The sequence below is a fragment of the Bos indicus x Bos taurus genome, chromosome 1 (assembly GCF_003369695.1).
Source record: "Bos indicus x Bos taurus breed Angus x Brahman F1 hybrid chromosome 1, Bos_hybrid_MaternalHap_v2.0, whole genome shotgun sequence".
NCBI classification, from domain to species: domain Eukaryota; kingdom Metazoa; phylum Chordata; class Mammalia; order Artiodactyla; family Bovidae; genus Bos; species Bos indicus x Bos taurus.
This window is the reverse complement of record NC_040076.1, coordinates 76,997,203-77,016,437: the sequence shown is the minus strand read 5'-3', so window position 1 is coordinate 77,016,437 and position 19,235 is coordinate 76,997,203. Positions and strand designations below refer to the sequence as shown.

General features: G+C 36.0%; 1 protein-coding gene across 2 annotated transcripts in view; it reads right to left on the bottom strand.

The window, feature by feature from the left end:
* The window catches only part of P3H2 (prolyl 3-hydroxylase 2), a 179,396-nt gene that overhangs the window by 43,077 nt on the left and 117,084 nt on the right, over positions 1 to 19,235 (bottom strand). For both annotated transcript variants that reach the window (XM_027538402.1, XM_027538403.1), the window contains exons 2-3: positions 3,802 to 3,954; positions 1,417 to 1,606 (exon numbers count right to left, since the gene is read on the bottom strand). In XM_027538402.1, the coding sequence (XP_027394203.1) occupies positions 1,417 to 1,606; positions 3,802 to 3,954 (343 nt within the window). The remainder of the gene's footprint in view (positions 1 to 1,416; positions 1,607 to 3,801; positions 3,955 to 19,235) is intronic.

Here is a 19,235-nt window from a genome sequence, read left to right as displayed (position 1 = left end):
TTGAGCTACTAGATGAGTGATGTTTTCAATGAAGACAGAAAACACTGGAAGTTGGGGAAAGCAAATTGACTTTATTAATTTGGATTTCTATGAGTGTGTGTGCGGGTAAACATTGTTTTTCATGCTTTTATAACTTGGAACATAGTATATACTCAACAAATATGCATTAAAGATTTATTATTGACTAAATAAACTTTGTCAATTTTTCAGCTGTGTAGATCTTCAAAGTATAGGCTTCAGAGTGAGAAAATCCTAGGATTGATTCTCAACTTCACCTTAATCCCATTACTTAATCTTTCTGAGGTCTAAACTGCTCATTTAAAAGGGGAGAAGAGGGTGAATAACAATACCCACAGGGAGTTGTTTAGAGGATTAAAAGAAATATAAAAGTGATATAACTATATAAAATGTATACTGCAACTGCTAAAAAAAAATGTTGCTTATTGTTATTACTACCAATAAGCAAAAATAAACTGTTACTAATAATAATTCACACACTGTTTAAATATTAGTGATAGTAACTGTTTACCTATAAACATTTTGCAACTTTTGACTTACCATTAAAAGTCAACTTGATTTATAGTATCTTTTGTATTTATCAATCTTTTAAATTCTTTTTCTTCAACCTTCTCATCTTTTGTCTGAGAACTATCCTTTTGTTATATTAATATTCTCTTACATTTTCTTCTAACAGTTCTATTTTTTATTATATTAGTATAATACAATTTAAATTAATACTAAACTAATATAATACAATATAAACTAATATTGTATTAGTATAATACAATTTGTCTTTGTGTATTTTTTCATATGCAGCAGAGAACTCACTTCCCACCATAACGTTAGGTTAGGTTAACTAGTTAACCTCCTCAGTTAATGTCACTTTGTGATATATTAAATCCCTGTATGTAATAAGTTATTCATTTAAGTAATTGAAGAAAACTATACAAAGGTATTCACTACTACATGGGTAAACGTAATGAAAAATTGCAACTTTCTTAATATTCATCAGTAAAAGACTGGTCAAATAAATTATGCTTTCCCCATATAATGCAGTAAGGTAGATCTACATGTACTTACATGAGAAGAAATCCACAATATGTTGTTAAGCGTAAGTAAAACAAAAACAAGACATATACTTAAAAGCAGTATCTATAATATTGACTCATTTTAATAAAAATTAAATAATAATTATAATAAACACATAGATATTTAAGTATGCACATGAAAAATCTTGGGAGCACAGTCAACAAAATTTAAACTAGGGAAAATAATTCATGGGAGACACGATATGATATGTACATGAGAATCTTTTTACACTATTTAATTTTTACAATACATACTTCTACATTGTTGGAACAGTTTGGCATCTAGTTTTTTCTACAATCAGAAAATCAAAGAAAAAATAATCTTTACCTGCAATGGCTTCATAGAGACCAGCTTTGTACCCTAAGTATTCATATTCCTCAAATCTCTGAGGACCCTCACACAGGGCTCTGCACTCCATGTCTTCATTGAAATATTCTCTTAAAGCTTGTTCAAAGTACTTGATAGCTAGTTCAAAGTCATCGGCCTCATAGTGTTTGACTCCTGCACTGTAACTCTCCTAGAAAGAAACAGAAAAAATTTTTAAGACCACCCAAGAAGAACTTGAATAGCAAGATGCAGGAAGATTCTAGATCACTTAGGAAGTGGGGCAGGGGATTCTTTCACTGTGAAAGATAAAGGGTCTCACTGGGAGATAAAGGGTAACTGCCCTGGCTTCAGTTCAGTTCACTTCAGTCGCTGGCTTCAACTCATAAATGAGAAGGGATTGACTGAGTAAGCCTATGCTGCAGCATCAATCAATTTCATTTCCTTCCTGAGATCACTCAAGACTTTGATTTCTAACCTGTTTGAATGTAGGTAGGGCTATGCAACCAAGTGCAGGAAGACTTATGTGGGTGGATGAGATGCTCATTTCCAAGCCTGGTTCAATTTTTTAAAAAAGAAGAAAAAAGACTTCCATCTAAAATCTTCCTCTCTTAGCCTTTTCTTCAGTCCCTTGAAGGTCATACTTTGAGAATAGTGATTTTATTTAAAGGAATAATTGTATGCATGCATGCTCTGTCTTTGCATGGCAGAAAGCAAAGAGGTGCTGAGGAGCCTCTTGATGAAAGTGAAAGAGGAGAGTGAAAAAGCTGGCTTAAAACCCAACATTCAAAAAACGAAGATCATGGCATCTGGTCCCATCACTTCATGGCAAATGGATGGGGAAACAATGGAAATGGTGACAGACTTTGTTTTCTTGGGGTTCAAATATCATTGCAGATAGTGACTGCAGCCATGAAATTAAAAGATGCTTGCTCCTTGGAAGAGCAGCTATGACAAATCTATAGAGCATTTTAAAAAGCAGAGACATTACTTTTCCAACAAAGGTTCAGATGGTCAAAGCTATGATTTTTCCAGTAGTCATAAATGGATGTAAGAAGGCTGAGTGCTGAAGAACTGATGCTTTTGAAATGTGGTGTTGGAGAAGAGTCTTCAGAGTCTCTTGGACTGCAGGGAGATCAACCCAGTCAATCCTCAAGAAAATCAGTCCTGAATATTCATTGGAAGGACTGATGCTGAAACTAAAACTCCAATACTTTGGCCAGCTGATGCGAAGAACTGACTCACTGGAAAAGACCTTAATGCTGTGAAAGACTAAAGGCAAGAGGAGAAGGGGGCAACAGAGGATGAGATGGTTAGATCATATCACTGACTCGATGGACATAAGTTTGAGCAGGCTCCAGGAGTTGGTCGTGGATAGGGAAGCTTGGCGTGCTGCAGTCCATGTGGTCGCAAAGAGTTTGACATGACTGAGTGACTGAACTGAAATGATGCTCAGTCGCTCAGTTCTGTCAGACTCCTTGTGACCCTATGGACTGTAGCCCTTCAAGCTTGTCTATGGAATTTTCCAGGCAAGACTACTAGAGAGGGTTGTCATTTCTTGGGGGACAAGAAATGTCCTTGGGGGATCTTCCCAACCCAGGAATTGAACCCATGTCTCCTGCATCTCCTGCATTGACAGGCAGATTCTCTGCCACTGAGCCTCTTGGGAAGGAATAATTATGTAATGTTGTTGTTGTTTTTCCATCCTTAAGTTGTGTCCGACCCTTTGTAGTCCCTGGACTGCAACACACCAGACTTCCCTGATCATTATCTCCCAGAGTTTGCTCAAACTCATGTCCACTGAGTCAGTGATGCCATCCAATCACCTCATCCTCTGTCATCCCCTTCTCTTCCTGACCTCAATCTTTCCTAGCATCAGGATCTTTCCCAGTGAGTTGGCTCTTTGCATCAGATGACAAAAGTATTGGAGCTTCAGCTTCCTGCTTCAGCTTCAGCTTTATGTAGCTTTAAAAAAACAAAAAATTGAAATGTATGAGTACCCTGGAAAAACCACTGAATTAGTTGCTGGGAAATCATGGGGTGACTTTGAGCAATTCACATGGGTTTCAACTCCAGTGGGTAAAATTAAAGTGCTGAAGGTGGGAGGCATGGGGGTACAGGGGAAGGCTGAGGCTCACAAAGGGCTACAAATGTTTATGTCATGTCTTACTTTTCACCATATCATACTGCTTTTCTAAGTTAATTTTAATTTCTCTCTCAATATTTTTAGCCCTGCACTACAATGTTTCATCTTAAAGTACAAAAATGAAACTGTATTGGAAATTGAGAATCAGTGTGAGATATCCACTCATAGGAATTTGCTCTGAATCCATTGAACCTTGGTAGCACTTAGCTTCTCATGGTTAGTGCAGGATCCCCAAAGCTTACCAGGTGTGGTTTGGCCTCCCGGTCTACCAGCTGGAGGTCTTCAACTCCCGCCATCGTTCTGTAATTCTCGATGTTCTGCTGCATTTCCATGTGCTCGGGGTTGGCCATGAAAAATGTGTGTGCTGCTGCCACTGCCTTTTCCATCTGGTTAAGCTATGAAGAGGGGGAGAAAAAAAGGACCAAATGAAGGCAAATATTTCTAAACCACATTGAGTACCAGTCCAAGGGTCACAGACTGAAAGTGCCAGGGCTGGGTTCATTCCCTCCAGCCAGCCTCCACACTAAAGGGCAGGAGGTTAATAAACAAGCGCTCCTAAAATGATATGTGGGTATGGGTATTTTGGCTATGGTGAAAACGGATAAACGTGCTTTGTTCTAAGTTTGTTCTCTTCTCCCTCATTTCGAAGCCATCTGTGTTTCCTGGCAAATTGAATCGACATGCTTCCGTTTGCTTTTCGATTGATCAAAATTAAAAACTGCCAATGCTGTGCCATGTCTGATTCACATTTTCAATATTTTTGTCTTTTTTATCTGATTTTCTTTGTGTTCCTTTTGGCTTTAATCCTTACAATAGAGGAATAAACCGTGACTTTCTGAAATATGATATTGGGGATACATTCCACTACACCAAGTTTGCTATAAAGGCTTTAGAATATGAAGAACACAGATTTTAAAATAATTCTTCCAATCCATACAAGATACTAAATATAGTACAGAAAATGTACTACTATATTTCTTTGATTAAGAAATTGATTCCAAACTTACACTTGGATTCTCGTCAGTACAAAAAGAAGGATTTTCAATAAAATACAAAGACACTATAAATCTCCTCTTAAACCACTTAATATGCTGTTCCCCATGTAACATGCAGTGGTGTACTTTTTTAAACAAAATGAAATTAAATTTGTTTGATTTAATACATTTTGCCCTGTTTTCTCCATGGAGAATATCTATAGACAGAGTCTGACCTCAATTCAGAAAAGTGAATAGTCACACTAGCACTAGTCATTTTCACAATGAAATATAAATTACATTAGGTCTATTTTGAAGTGTCAGTTCAGTTCAGTCACTCAGTCATGTCTGACTCTGTGTGACCCCATGAACCTCAGTACATCAGGCCTCCCCGTCTATCACCAACTCTCAGATGCCACCCAAACCCATGTCCATTGAGTTGGTGATGCCATCCAACCACCTCATCCTCTGTTGTCCCCTTCTCCTCCTGCCCTCAATCTTTCCCAGCATAGGGTCTTTTCAAAAGAGTCAGCTCTTCGTATCAGTTGGCCAAAGTATTGGAGTTTCAGCTTCAACATCAGTCCTTCCAATGAACACCCAGCACTGATCTCCTTTAGGATGGACTGGTTGGATTTCCTTGCAGTAAAAGGGACTCTCAAGAGTCCATTCCAACACCACAGTTCAAAAGCATCAATTCTTAAGTGCTTAGCTTTCTTTATAGTCCAATTCTCACATCCATACTTTATCACTGGAAAACCCATAGCCTTGACTAGATGGACCTTTGTTGGCAAAGTAATGTCTCTGCTTTGAATATGCTATCTAGGTTGGTCACAACTTTCCTTCCAAGGAGTAAGCCTCTTTTAATTTCATGGCTGCAATCACCATCTGCAGTGATTTTGGAGTCCCCAAAAATAAAGTCAGCCACTGTTTCCACTGTTTCCCCATCTATTTGCAATGAAGTGATGTGACCAGATGCCATGATCTTCATTTTCTCAATGTTGAGCTTTAAGCCAACTTTTTCACCCTCCTCTTTCACTTTCATTGAGAGACTCTTTAGTTTTTCTTCACTTTCTGCCATAAGGGTGGTGTCATCTGCATATCTGAGATTATTGATATTTCTCCTAGCAATCTTTATTTCAGCTTGTGTTTCTTCCAGTCCAGTGTTTCTCATGATGTACTCTGAATATAAGTTAAGTAAGCAGGGTGACAATATACAGCCTTGATGTACTCCTTTCCAGATTTGGAACCAGTCTGTTGTTACATGTCCAGTTCTAACTGTTGCTTCCTGACCTGCATACAGGTTTCTCAAGAGGCAGGTTAGGTGGTCTGGTATTCCCATCTCTTTCAGAATTTTCCACAGTTTGTTGTAGTCCACACAGTCAAAGGGTTTGGAATAGTCAATAAAGCAGAAATAGATGTTTTCTGGAACTCTCTTGATTGTTCGATGATCCAGCAGATGTTGGCAATTTGATCTCTGGTTCCTCTGCCTTTTCTAAAACCAGCTTGAACATCTGGAAGTTCACGGTTCATGTATTGCTGAAGCCTGGCTTGGAGAATTTGGAGCATTACTTTACTAGTGTGTGAGATGAGTGCAACTGTGCAGTAGTTTGAGCATTCTTTGGCATTGCCTTTCTTTGGGATTGGAATGAAAACTGACCTTTTCCAGTCCTGTGGCTACTGCTAAGTTTTCCAAATTTGCTGACATACTGAGTGCAGCATTTTCACAGCATCATCTTTCAGGATTTGAAATAGCTCAAATGGAATTCCATCACCTCTACTAGCTTTGTTCGTAGTGATGCTTCCTAAGGCCCACTTGACCTCACATTCCAGGATGTCTGGCTCTAGGTGAGTAATCACACCATCATGATTATCTGGGTCATGAAGATTTTTTTGTACAGTTCTGTGTATTCTTGCCACCTCTTCTTAACATCTTCTGCTTCTGTTAGGTCCCTCCCATTTCTGTCCTTTATTGAGCCCATGTTTGCATGAAATATTCCCTTCATATCTATAATTTTCTTGAAGAGATCTCTAGTCTTTCCCATTCTGCTGTTTTCCTTTATTTCTTCACATTGATCACTGAGGAAGGCTTTCTTATCTCTCCTTGCTATTCTTTGGAACTCTGCATTCAGATGTTTATATCTTTCCTTTTCTCCTTTGCTTTTCACTTCTCTTCTTTTCTCAGCTATTTGTAAGGCCTCCTCAGACAGCCATTTTGCTTTTTTGCATTTCTTTTTCTTGGAGATGGTCTTGATTCCTGTCTCCTGTACAATGTCACGAACTTCCATCCATAGTTCATAGGCACTTTGTCTATCAGATCTAATCCCTTAAATCTATTTCTCACTTCTACTGTATAGTCATAAGGGATTTGATTTAGGTCATACCTGAATGGTCTAGTGGTTTTCCCCACTTTCTTCAATTTCAGTCTGAATTTGGAAATACGGAGTTCATGATCTGAGCTACAGTCAGCTCCTGGTCTTGTTTTTGCTGACTGTATAGAGCTTCTCCATCTTTGGCTACAAAGAATATAATCAATCTGATTTTGGTGTTGACCATCTGGTGATGTCCATGTGTAGAGTCTTCTCTTGTGTTGTTTTGAGAAATGAAATTCACTGTTACTGAACAAGTAAATGTGGAATCATGGGAGGCATAAAATATTCAACTGAGTTGGCTTTTGACAGTCTGGCCCTCAAGTATCTGTAAGAAATCCTGAGCTATTTCATGGTATATAAAAAATCTTATCCATCACTATAGAAAACACAAACTGTTGTATTTTAAGATCTGACATCCTTATCTTTGTCCAATAATAGTAAAGCCTTCCCTTTTTAATTTGCATATTCTTAGCTACTGCTCTTCCCTTCATTCAATCTTCCCTGATACCAGTTTTGCCTGCCACCTTTACTCTTGTTCTCACTTTAGGGGTTTCAGAAATAATTTTTGCTGTCAAAAATCACTAATTTAGGATTTTTTATTTCTTCATTAATTAAAATTTCCTTAATTCCTCATACACTAACACAGACAAATATGAATTATATGGACTCTACATAATGCCAAATATATAGATACAGAGGAAGAGGAATAGGTTCTAAATTGGGTATATATTTACACTGACTGAACAAATGAACCTGGAAAAAGTCATTTAAACATCTGTGTCTTGGTTCTACATTAAGAAACCCCCATGACACCACCTACTACATAGGCTTTTGGAAGAATTTATTGATACTACATAGGATTTTGGAAGGATTTATTGATAGTGCTTCAGGAATCACTAAAACCTTGAAAAAATAAATAACAGGATACAATTTATATATGATCTATTAATTTCAAGGATGTAAATATATCCTCATTAATGCTGAGTATGCATAGTCTGAAACTGCCATAAGAATGTAATTTATGAGGATATAATAAGGTACTGGTGGTCGGTGAAAATGGCCTCTAGTTAAGAGTCGACTATAAGTTATGAACATAACAGGTTAGCATTGACACACTCTAGTTTTATAACACCAGCCATTAACATTGAATGAACATAGATAAAGTTCTATATATTTTTCACCTTCCTACCTTCATGTTTTGCTCAGACTGTACCCTGAGCTTGAGATCTTTTGGTTTTTGTTTTTTTCTTATTGAAATCTAACATATCCTATAAAGGCAAGTTTAAATCCTGGCTTCTCGAAGAGATTTTTTCTCAACCCTAAAGCTATAGTCAAGCACTGCTTATCATCTTACCCTTATTCCTCTACTGACACTGATCAGACTCTGCCGTACGTGGCACTTAGCTGCCTATACTTGTTACTCCCAGTAAAGCTCTCTGAGGATAGGGACCACAGGACTTATTTATCTTTTTTTCCATCTACTTTATAAACAGATAATGTCTATGATATGTCCAAGTAAAGATAAAAACAAGTTCTAAGAAGCAAATTTACACACACATCAAAAGGTATATTACATATGAGTATGCTTCACAAGCTATAATGGACTAAAAAGATGGAAGCTTAATAGCAAAATCTCTGAAGTTATTATTCACACTGAGAGCTTCCAATACTGATTATCACTGATGAATGTGATTCAGTAGCTCTTAAAAATGGTCAGCCAACACTGACAAATTGGTTCCTTCTCTTAAATTTGACCACATTAGTTTTTTTTGCTTATTTGGTGCTTTCCCTATTTATAGCCCATTATTAAACACAACCCCATGTTCTCCAATATAAATATAAAGAAGATTCTATGACTTAAGTTTAATCCGTAAAACTGGCTTTTAAATTATTGTGAACCAGTTCAGGAAACTAGCATTGTCTGCCAGAGACTATAAAACAAGCCATTATTTTAACTGGAAGCCTGATATCTGTGTACACCTTTTTAGAAATTAGATACACACGCCTAACACAGTACGAAAAGTCCAGGTGAACATGTGTATGCTACATATACAGCTGAACTGTTAGATGGAGATTATTATAGGGTCTTATAAGTATTAGGTTTCAGCTAAGGAAGATCCTACCAACTATTCCACTGAAATAAATAAGAAGCTAACTGCCTTTAAAGGCTTCAAATTGGATTTCCTTTAAGAACAAATTGAAATATACCCACAGGAGAGAGTAACTCTAATGTGAGGGTAACTCCATGCATTAGAAATATAAACTGTAAAATAACGAATAGCTGGAGAAAGGAGGATGATTCAACAAGATGGCATGACAAGTTTAAGGGAGTTTGCTGCTCTACCGTGATATGAGAAATACTGTTAAGAAATGCCTTTGAGAAGCACTGAGCCATTTCATCTCAGGCTATGCAGAGCTAAGGCAAACATTTTCTCCTGCCAGCCATGCTGCATGGAAAAAAACTAATTAAATCAACACCCTGCTGATGTTCGGAAGTTACTCTTTCCACTGCTGAGTGAATCAGACTCTTGCTGTTGTTCAGTCACTAAGTTGTGTCTGATTCTTGTGACCTCGTGGACTGCAGCACACCAGGATTCCCTGTTCTTCACTATCTCTGAGAGTTTGCTCAAACTCATGTCCATTGTGTTGGAATCAGACTCTACTGACTCAAAAATGGTTTTTCACAACAAATAATAAAGTAGTATTTCAAAAATATACGTTGACTACTTAAAAACCTTCAATAGCTATCCAGTGACCACCAAAGTAATTTCAGAAACTATGTTCCATGGCTATAAAGACACTGCAGGATTTGGGCCCTGCTCTATCTTGCTATTCCTATTCACCACTATGCAACTTTTCCCAGGAAATTTCTAGAAAAATTCCTAGAAATTTTATAATTTCCTTTCCTCTTATTCAAGAAAACACAGATAGACCCAGAACTCCAGCCATACCAAGTTCTTTATTTCACTCATTCACTTATTCAGCAAATATTTGCACTAAATCTATGCCAGCCACTGTGAAAGTCAATGAGACTAACTACACAGCCAAAATAGACAAAACCCCCATTTCCAGGTGCTTATGGTCTCATCCAAGGGGACAAGCCTTAAATAAATAAATCATTAACGAAAGTAAGTGTAGATTGCATTAAGTGCTATGAGGAAATGAATGAACAGATAGTCCAGTACAAGCTGATTGGGTTGGGATAGGACTCCATTAGATGAATTAGTCAAGGAAGGACTCTACAATGGGATTTTTGAGCTGATACTTAAATGCTGAAAAGCCAGTCATGAGCAGAAGAGGTAGAAGAGTGATTTAGGCAAAAGAAAGTCAAGGGCAAGAGCCCTGAAATGGAAAAATTCTTGACATGTTTCCAAAGCAGAGTGGAGACTAGGGAGAGTGACTTGAGAAGTCAGAGAACAGATATCTGGTAGGCTATGGTAAAGAGTTTGAAAATGGTGTCATCAACTCAAAGGACATGAGTTTGAGCAAATTGCTAGAGACAGTGAAGGATGTGGAGCCTGGCGCGCTGCAGTCCATGGTGTCACAAGGAGTTGGACACAAGTGAGTGACTGAACAACAACAAAACTAAGTGCAAGAGGAAACCATTAAGGAATTTTAAGTAATACCTAATTTATATTTTCAAATGATAATTCAGACTGCTACATGGAGAAAGATCTTGGGTAGCAGGCAGGAGAACATTTCAGTAATGCAGAGCAGAGGTAATGCTTTTACATAACAAAATAAAAATAGGACAGCACAGGTTTGCTACCTCCCTCCTCCTTTTCCACCTATCCCTCTTCCATTCCTTTCTCCTCCTTTCCATTTTTGCCCATTCTTGACATAGCAATGTTTCTCAATTCAGAAAGCAGATGCATAGCCCAAAATGAAACAATTCTAAAAATTTCAAACTTATTTTAGGGAAGATGCACAAATTCCTTTGCTTCTGAATTAGCATAAATATGAAGCTCAAGCATTTTGAATATGAGTTTAGAACAGCTTGTAAGACATGAGCAAGAAAGGAAAGGGATTGATTCTAAAACGCATTAAAACATGTTGAGAACACTGTATACTTTTGAAACAGAGTATTTAAGATAATGTTGGATCTTCTGAAGCCTTTTTATACAGTCAGGGTAAAACATCAAGCCTGAAATAAGTAATTTCAATTCTTGTATTCAAGCAACATTTTCAATAAAGAAGGGAATTCTTTCTCTATTTTTATCACCCTAACTGGGAATTCATCCGATACCATGCATTACAGTTTGATGCAATGCTATTAAAATATCTTTTTATCTTGGCTCTTTGCTTAAAATTCCACAATAGTAACTTAAGAGAATTTTTAACCCCATGTGAAGTTTCTTACCTACTACCAAACATGTAAATAGACAGTGAAGACATCCCATTTCTAAGCCATAGTGGAATTTTTAAGCTTTGATTAGCAGTATAATCACACTAGCTGGAAGGAAGGGAAGTCACCAGATTACAGCATATCATGCAAAACACTAAAAATTTATGGGCTAAAAACTTCTATCTTTCTTTTATGAAGCAGGAAGATTTTTTTTTAATAATAGTGACACCCAATCTTTTCATAGCTGTTTCAGCTCTTGTTAATGTCTCCAAATTTACCTCAAATTTTTGCTAGCCCAAAGTTAATTTTCCTTTAAAAACCACATCAGTAAATAAGTAAATTTTACATAATTGAAGAACATATTAAAAGAAGACCATTAAAGACCCACCAAATTTTGAAAAAAAATTGAAAGCAGTTTGTTCAAACCACTGAATTAAACTAAATCCTACAAATTACAGTGTTCCAAATGTAAAGACCTGGCTTTTCAATGAAAATTCAAACTTAGGAAATTCCCCAACATTTCCATATAATGGAGTCAGATTTTCAGAGTCCAAAACAGCTATATGAAGAATAACTTTACATTCTTATTCCACAACTTCCGGTGAGGTTACTGTCCTTTATGTTGCTAATTTAACTTGTAAAAAGCCCCATATATTGAGCTATTTTCATAATTCAGCTATGCTAGATAATTGTTTGATTTTCCTAATTCATAAAATTAATTTTAGCAGACATTGAGGACTACGTGATAGTCTGTGTTGTCCTTGTTGGCTTGATTACTAGGAAGCTCAGAACTAAATTTTATTCTCATTTGCATTAACTGTATTATGCTGTGTTCTAGTATATCAAACTGAAGCTAGTATATTTTCATTATTTTCTTTAAGTTTGTTTTTGTTTTTTTTTTCCCCATTTCAAAAATCTCATTATAGAAATAATTGATTTAGCAAGGTAACTTCAAGTTCTTTTGGACACAGAAAAGGTATAATTTACTCAAAAGATAATGCCCCACAGCAAAGGAAATTTCTAGTAATTAAATTCTTTCCTACTTGTCAAGGTAGAACATATAGAATTTTTTAGCTTTAAAGAACATATATTAATTCACAAATTAGGTGTTCATGTTAATATAGAAAGGGAACTTATCTTTGCATTTATGGAATGTTAGTCTAAAGTGTAGTCATGGTTATGAGTAAATATTTGTAGCTTTCAAAATGCTGTTTGGTAAGGATTAGATGAGAAATGACACATTTAAAGAGTAACGTTTTCTCTTGAGGAGTAAGTTGGAAAGGAAACATACGTTTTTTAAAGCACTTTCTTTTGCCAAATAGCTTATACCCTTATTTATTGTCCTGAGCCTGATTAATAGACTTCTGTTTTTTCTAAACACTCTGGTGCAGTTTTAATCTTATGTTTACAATTTAATGTTAAACACAGATAGTAACTCGCCACCATCAAACGAGCTCTGTGGAACAACAAATCTATCAGTTAAGCATGCTAGAAGATTTCTTATCTAAATAAAAACCATCTTTTAGGGTAAGGAAAACACTAAAGTAAAGAAGCAAAACTTTTAAACATGTTATTTCATATTAGAGACTATTTAAAACAAAAAGTCCTTGACTTTTTGAGGAAAACACACACACACACACACACACACAGGGAACTCAAAGCACTAGCCAAAAAACATGTGTGTGCTTAATTTGGACCAAATCTCTCAAGCTGTCTGTGTATTGTCTAAGTTCCTAACAAGACAGCGGCCAAGACTTGGCTGGCTGCTGGGTGAGGAGAGAGGACTATCTCAGGGATGCAATGTGGACAAGCCCTACTTACCACGTATCAGATGAAATTGATGTGTGGTTTACTGGTATGCCACTGTTATTTTTGGTTTCAAACATTAGGACAGGGTAAGACTGCACTACTGAGAAAGCGTCTCAACCTCTGTGGTATTGTCCAGAAGTCTCCCTTGAGGTGTCAGAGAATGACTAATGGTTACTGAAAAGTAAGTTTGGGCCAAGACCTCTCTGACATTTGCTTCCTGCTACTGTTTTTGGAGACACAGCTTTAATCCTCTTTGAAAATGTCTTTGGAAGGTGGCTGTCACTCATGTTCAACTCCAGTTTTGCCAATGTCACATGTCTATTGTAGTAGTCATTACTGCCATGTAAAGAATCTTACTCATGTCTGATTTTGAAAAATAAATAAATAAATAAAAATCTAATATTTCTCTTTGTGAGCTCAGAACTGCACTCTCCTTTGTGACTCCCATATAATGTGAGCACCATTTTGTTTGTGAGATTGTTAATAAGAATTTAACCTTGTATACTATTGTATAGTTTGCAACACAATTTACAATACTACTGATAAAAATTAAAATAATAAAAATGATCATTTATCAAGTGTATAATCAATTCCTCTTGTGAAATTCTTGAAAAATGTGGAAGATGCACCCCTACCTCACCTTAGGTCCAGTACAAAAGTGGTTGACTATTATTTACAAGAACACATTATAATAAAACAATGAGCTATAGCTTCACGGGGAAATAGTGCTGGCACAGACTGAGTGGCCCTTAATGAACTCGATGGTATAAAAACAAAGTTTGTTGTTCTAACTGTTCACGCATGCTTAACTTCTGCCTGGTTTTCATTATGATAAATGGAGATGAATGCTGCCTATCCCTAGTGACCCATTAAGAAAGTTCTAGCTAGCCATCACTTTGCTCGAGCCAACAGCCTAATTGCTTACAACCAGAGTTATGTCTCTGTAGTCATCAGCAGCCAGATCACATTTTTTTTCACTCCAAACTGTACAAAGGTGCAATCTTTTTAATTTATCTGTCAAATGACTGACAAATGATTGCAAATGCAAATAAACTAAATTCAGGCTTTCTGCTTCAAAGGTATCCTTTAAAAATCAGCAGTGAAAGCTTAAAATAGATTTGACACTGATTTTTTATTTCTTGAGAATAGAAAAGCTTTTCCAAACTTTTATGTATGTTAGTTGCATGGATTCGTGAAATAAAAAAGTGACGGGTATAAAATGCTTGTCATAGGTGAGAAGGAATGGGACAACCAAGGACTGAGACTCAGAGTTTGCGTTTATGTTCTGTTTCTCTTGTAAGCACTCAGGTATCCTAAGTGGACCACAGATGGAAGAGTATGTGCCAGGGAAAGGAAGTAACATACTGGACTTTGCCTCAATAAAAATTGTAACAGTACTAGGATAGCACTAAGAGATAGCTTGCCAAAACTGATGACTTGGGGAGGGGCTTTAGAGTTTAGTGAGTATACAGAAAAATTCAGTCATTGCAATTTCTCTTTCTTTATTGAGGTGGATCATTTTTAGTCTTTTGTTGAATTTGTTACAATATCACCTCTATTTTATGCTTCAGTTTTTTGGCTGGGAGGCATGTGGGTTATTAGCTGCCCCGCCAGGGACTGAACCAGCACCCTCTGCATTGGAAAGTGAACTCTTAATCATTGGGCCGCGAGGGAAGTCCCATGTTGTGACAGTTTCTAACATCTTTTCATTTTGGTCTCCCTTCCATTTTGCGTTTATGAAACAAAATTTAACTTCCTACCCAAACCAGTCCACTGTGAGAAATGTAAGAAAAGCAAACAAGCAAAGCAAACACTTTCACACGTGCACCTTTTTGGTATAAATATGCCATGTTCCTCTATGAAATACAAACTTTTTCTTACTCTTTTAAGGGTGGAGAGACTTACTTCAAAAAGTATTTCAAAGCCTTCGTTTCAGCTCATATGGAAGAAAGCACCATGGCTGCAAATCAAACGGAGAGTCACTCCAAAGACCACTCTTGGAGGGGACTTCTAAAAGACTCTAAGGTCCTTTCAGGGTTTTAACCCATAAGGCAGACTAATGGGGACTCTTAACCTGACAGCCCACAGGGTCTTACTAAAGAGGTGGTTTTGATGATAAGAGTTCTTTCAATGTTTCATAAGCCCCTCTGGCATCATTCCTGCACTTTGTGAAACATTCAGCCACAGCAATAACCTTAGGCTCTACTGTAAATTAAGTATTCCTGCATACGCACAGGTTAACTATAAACCCAGACATTTCCTCCATACCTCAGGCAATAGACTATACTGGAAAGAAGTTCCAGTCAATTTGAATTTCTGAGGAGGCTAAAGCTCGTAGAGAATTTGCTTACTTATTAAACATATCAGGTAGCATTCATTTTCTGTTACTTTGGTGGCAGCTGCATTGGTCTTCTGAGAACTAACTTCTATTAACCATAGATAACCAGGGCTAGAAAGGCCCTTTAAATCATATAGTACCATTGCTTCATTTAATGTGTGGATAAAACATTTGCAAAGAAAATCAGGAGCAAAACTATAGTTAGAATCTGTATCTTTTCTTAAAACATTCACAAACACATACTTTGGATTTTAATCCCGTAATTTCAAAGTAGAGGTGGGTTCATGCATATCTGGCCCATGTAAAAAGTGTTTGCTGATCACCTCTTCTATAGAAAGAACTATGATAGGTGTTCTCTGAGGATATAAATTGTTTATAATATTGTCCTCAATCATTTGTTAAATACAGCTCAACAGGACAAAGAGACACACAGATTATTAATCTCAAGAATTAAGACTCTATGTGATTAGAGGGGAGAGTAAGTTACACTCAACACAGTACTATAGAATTGAAAGAAATTTGAAACCACAATAACCTATAATGTACAGGAAAGACATCATTGAGAAAGTGGGATTGAGACTTGGTCTTGAAGAATAGGAAACATGTATATATTTCAGATGCAGAATAGGATGAGCTGAAAGAAATAGGGATGACTCAAATATTCTTATAGAATAGTAATTTGACTGAACTGGCTCATGCAAAAGGTCTAGATTGCAGAGTAATGGAAAACAAGGTTGAACAAGGATGGAATTTGGTGCTCTTTGAACACTAAAGTGCTTTGATTTTTTATTCTTGGAAAAAGAGACTCAGATGTATCTATGTGTGCATGTATGTGAGTGTGGTCATGAAAATCTTCCCTGCTTCATTTCAAAAAGAATTTGGAAAATAACAATTACAATATTTGAGGTAACTACAAAAAACTTTTTCTTAAGATTTTGGTTTTTGGAGCTTTTTTAAGTTCAGAGCAAGATATAGAAGAAAAAAAAAAAACAAAAACAGAGATTTCCAATATCCCCTATGCCACCAAACAAACATAGCCTCTCCTATTATCAGCATCCCTAACTATAGTGGTATATTTGTTATAATTGAGGAACCTATATCAACACACCATAATCACCTGAAGACCGCAGCAATCATTCTTGGTCGTGTATATTCTATGGATTTAGAGAAATGAATAGAGACAAGTATATAACATTAGGGTATTATAGAGAGCATTTTTATTTCCTAAAAATCTGTTTTCCAGCTATTCATCCCTCCCCACCCTAACCCCTGGCAACCATTGATCTTTTTATTGTCACCAAAGTTTTGCCTTTCCCAGAATGTTATATAATTATAATCATAGTAGTGTATCTTTTCAGATTGGCTTCTTTCATTTAGTAATATGCATTTGAGGTTTCTCTGTCTTTTCAAGACTTCATAGCTCATTTCTTTTTAGCATTTTTAGCATTAGTATCTGGATGTACCACAGTTCCTTTAGTTATTAAGCCTACTAAAGTATGTCACAGCTTCTTCTAAGTTTTGCAAATTACCAATAAAGCTGCTACAAACATCTGGGTGCAGATTATTGTGCAAAAACAAATTTTCAACTTCTTTGGAGAAATACCAAGGAATGAGATTGCTGGATGGTGTAGTAAGAGCAGTTTAGGTTTGTAAGAAACCACCAAGCCATGTTCTGGAGTGACCTCACCATTTTGTATTCCCATCAGCAATGAATGAAAGCTCCACCTTCTTGCCAGCATTTGATGTGAGTGTTCTGGTTATTGGTCTAATAAAAGCATATTAGCATTTTCTTTTTCCTTGGATTTGCAATTCCCTGATGAAATATGCTGTAGAAAATTTTTTCATATGCTTATTTATTATTTGTATATCTTTATTGGTAAGGTTCTGTTAAGGTCTTTATTCATTTTTAAATTGGGATGTTGGTTTTCTTATTTTTGAGCTTTAAGGGTTCTTTGCATATTTTGGGTAAGAATTTTTTATGTCAAATGTGCCGTTTGCCAATATTTTTCCTAGTCTGTTGCTTGTGTTCTAATTATCTTCCCACTGTCTTTTGCAGAATAGAAGTTTTAAATTTGAATGAAGTCCAGCTTATCACTTATTTCTTTCATGGATGGTGCCTTTGGTATTGTATCCAAAAAGCTACTTCCATATCCAAAGTCATTTGTATTATCTTCTAGAAGTTTTATATTTGTGCATTATACATTTAGATCTATAATCAATTTTGAGTTAATTTTTGGGAAGGACATAATTTTTTTAAAAGACTACCTTTGCTGCATGGTATTGCCTTCACTCCTTTGTCAAAGATCAGTGGATATATTTATATGGGTCTATTTCTGGGCTCTTTACTCTGTCCTATTGATCTACATATCTGTTTTTGTGCCAGTACCATACTGTTTTGATTACCATAGCTTTGTAGCATAGTTTCAAATTTGAGCACGTGATACATCCAGCTTTGGCTGTGTTATGTTTTATACATTTTTCAAGATTTCCTTGGCTTTTTGGGGTCTTCTGTGATTCCATACAAATTTTAGGAGAGTTTGCTCTGGTTTTGTAAAATTGTCCTTCATATTTTGATAGAAAATATATAAAATCAGAAATTAATGACAAGAAAAAATTGAAAAAAATAAACACATGGAAACTTAACAGCATGCTACTAAACACAAAATAAGTTGATGGATAAATCAAAAAGGAAATAAAAAAAAATACCTTGAGACAAATGACAATGGAAGCACAACTGTCCAAAATCCACAGGATGCAGCAAAAGCAGTACAGTGAGGAAAGTTTGCAGTGATACAGGCCTCACTCAAGAAGAAAAATCTCAAATAAACAATCTAAATATATACTTAAAGGAATTAGAAAAAAGAAGAATAAGCAAAGCCCAAATTTAGTAGAAATGATATTATAAAGATCAGAGCAGAAATAAATAGACTAAAAAACAAAAAAGATCAGAGAAACTAAGATTTGTTTCTTTGAAAAGATAAAGCATAATTGACAAATCCTTAGTGAGACTCATCAAGAAGAAAAGAAAAAAAGAGAAAAAGTTTAAAGAAATAAAGTTAGAAATAAAAGAGGAGAAATTACATTGATTGCCATAGAAATTCAAAGGATCATAAGAGAATACTACAGATAGTCATTTCACCACACACTGTATAACTTAGAAGAAACTTCCACTGTATGTAGAGTCACACAACTATCCAAAACTGAATTGTGAATAAATAAAAAAATCTGAATAGACTGATTTCCTAGTAATGCAATAGAAACAGTAGTTTTAAAAGCTCGCCCAAAATAAAAGTCCAGGTCCAGATGACTTCACAAGTGAATTCTACCAAACAATTAAAGAGGAATTAATATTTATCCTTCTCAAAAAAAAAAAAAAATGAAGAGGAAGAAATATTTCCAAATTTATTTTATGAGGACAGCATTACCCTAAAACCAAAACCAGACAAAGATATTACAAAAGAAGAAAATTATCGTCCACTATCCCTGGGGGATATAGATGCAAAAATCCACAACAAAATATTAGTAAACAAAATTTAGCAGTGTATTTTAAAAGAATTATATGGGGCTTCCCAGGTGGCACAGTGTAAAGAATGTGCCTGCCAATGCAAGAGACTCAGGTTCAATCCCTGGATCATGAAGATCTTTTGGAGTAGGAAATGGCAACCTGCTCCAGTATTCTGGAAAATTCCATGGAAAGAGAAGCTTTGTCAGCTACAATCCATGGGGGTGGAAAGAACTGGGCACAACTGAGCATGCACCCATGCACGCACAAGAATTATTTACTATGAATCAAGTGGGATTTATTCCAGCGATATAAGAATGATTTAACATTCATAAATCA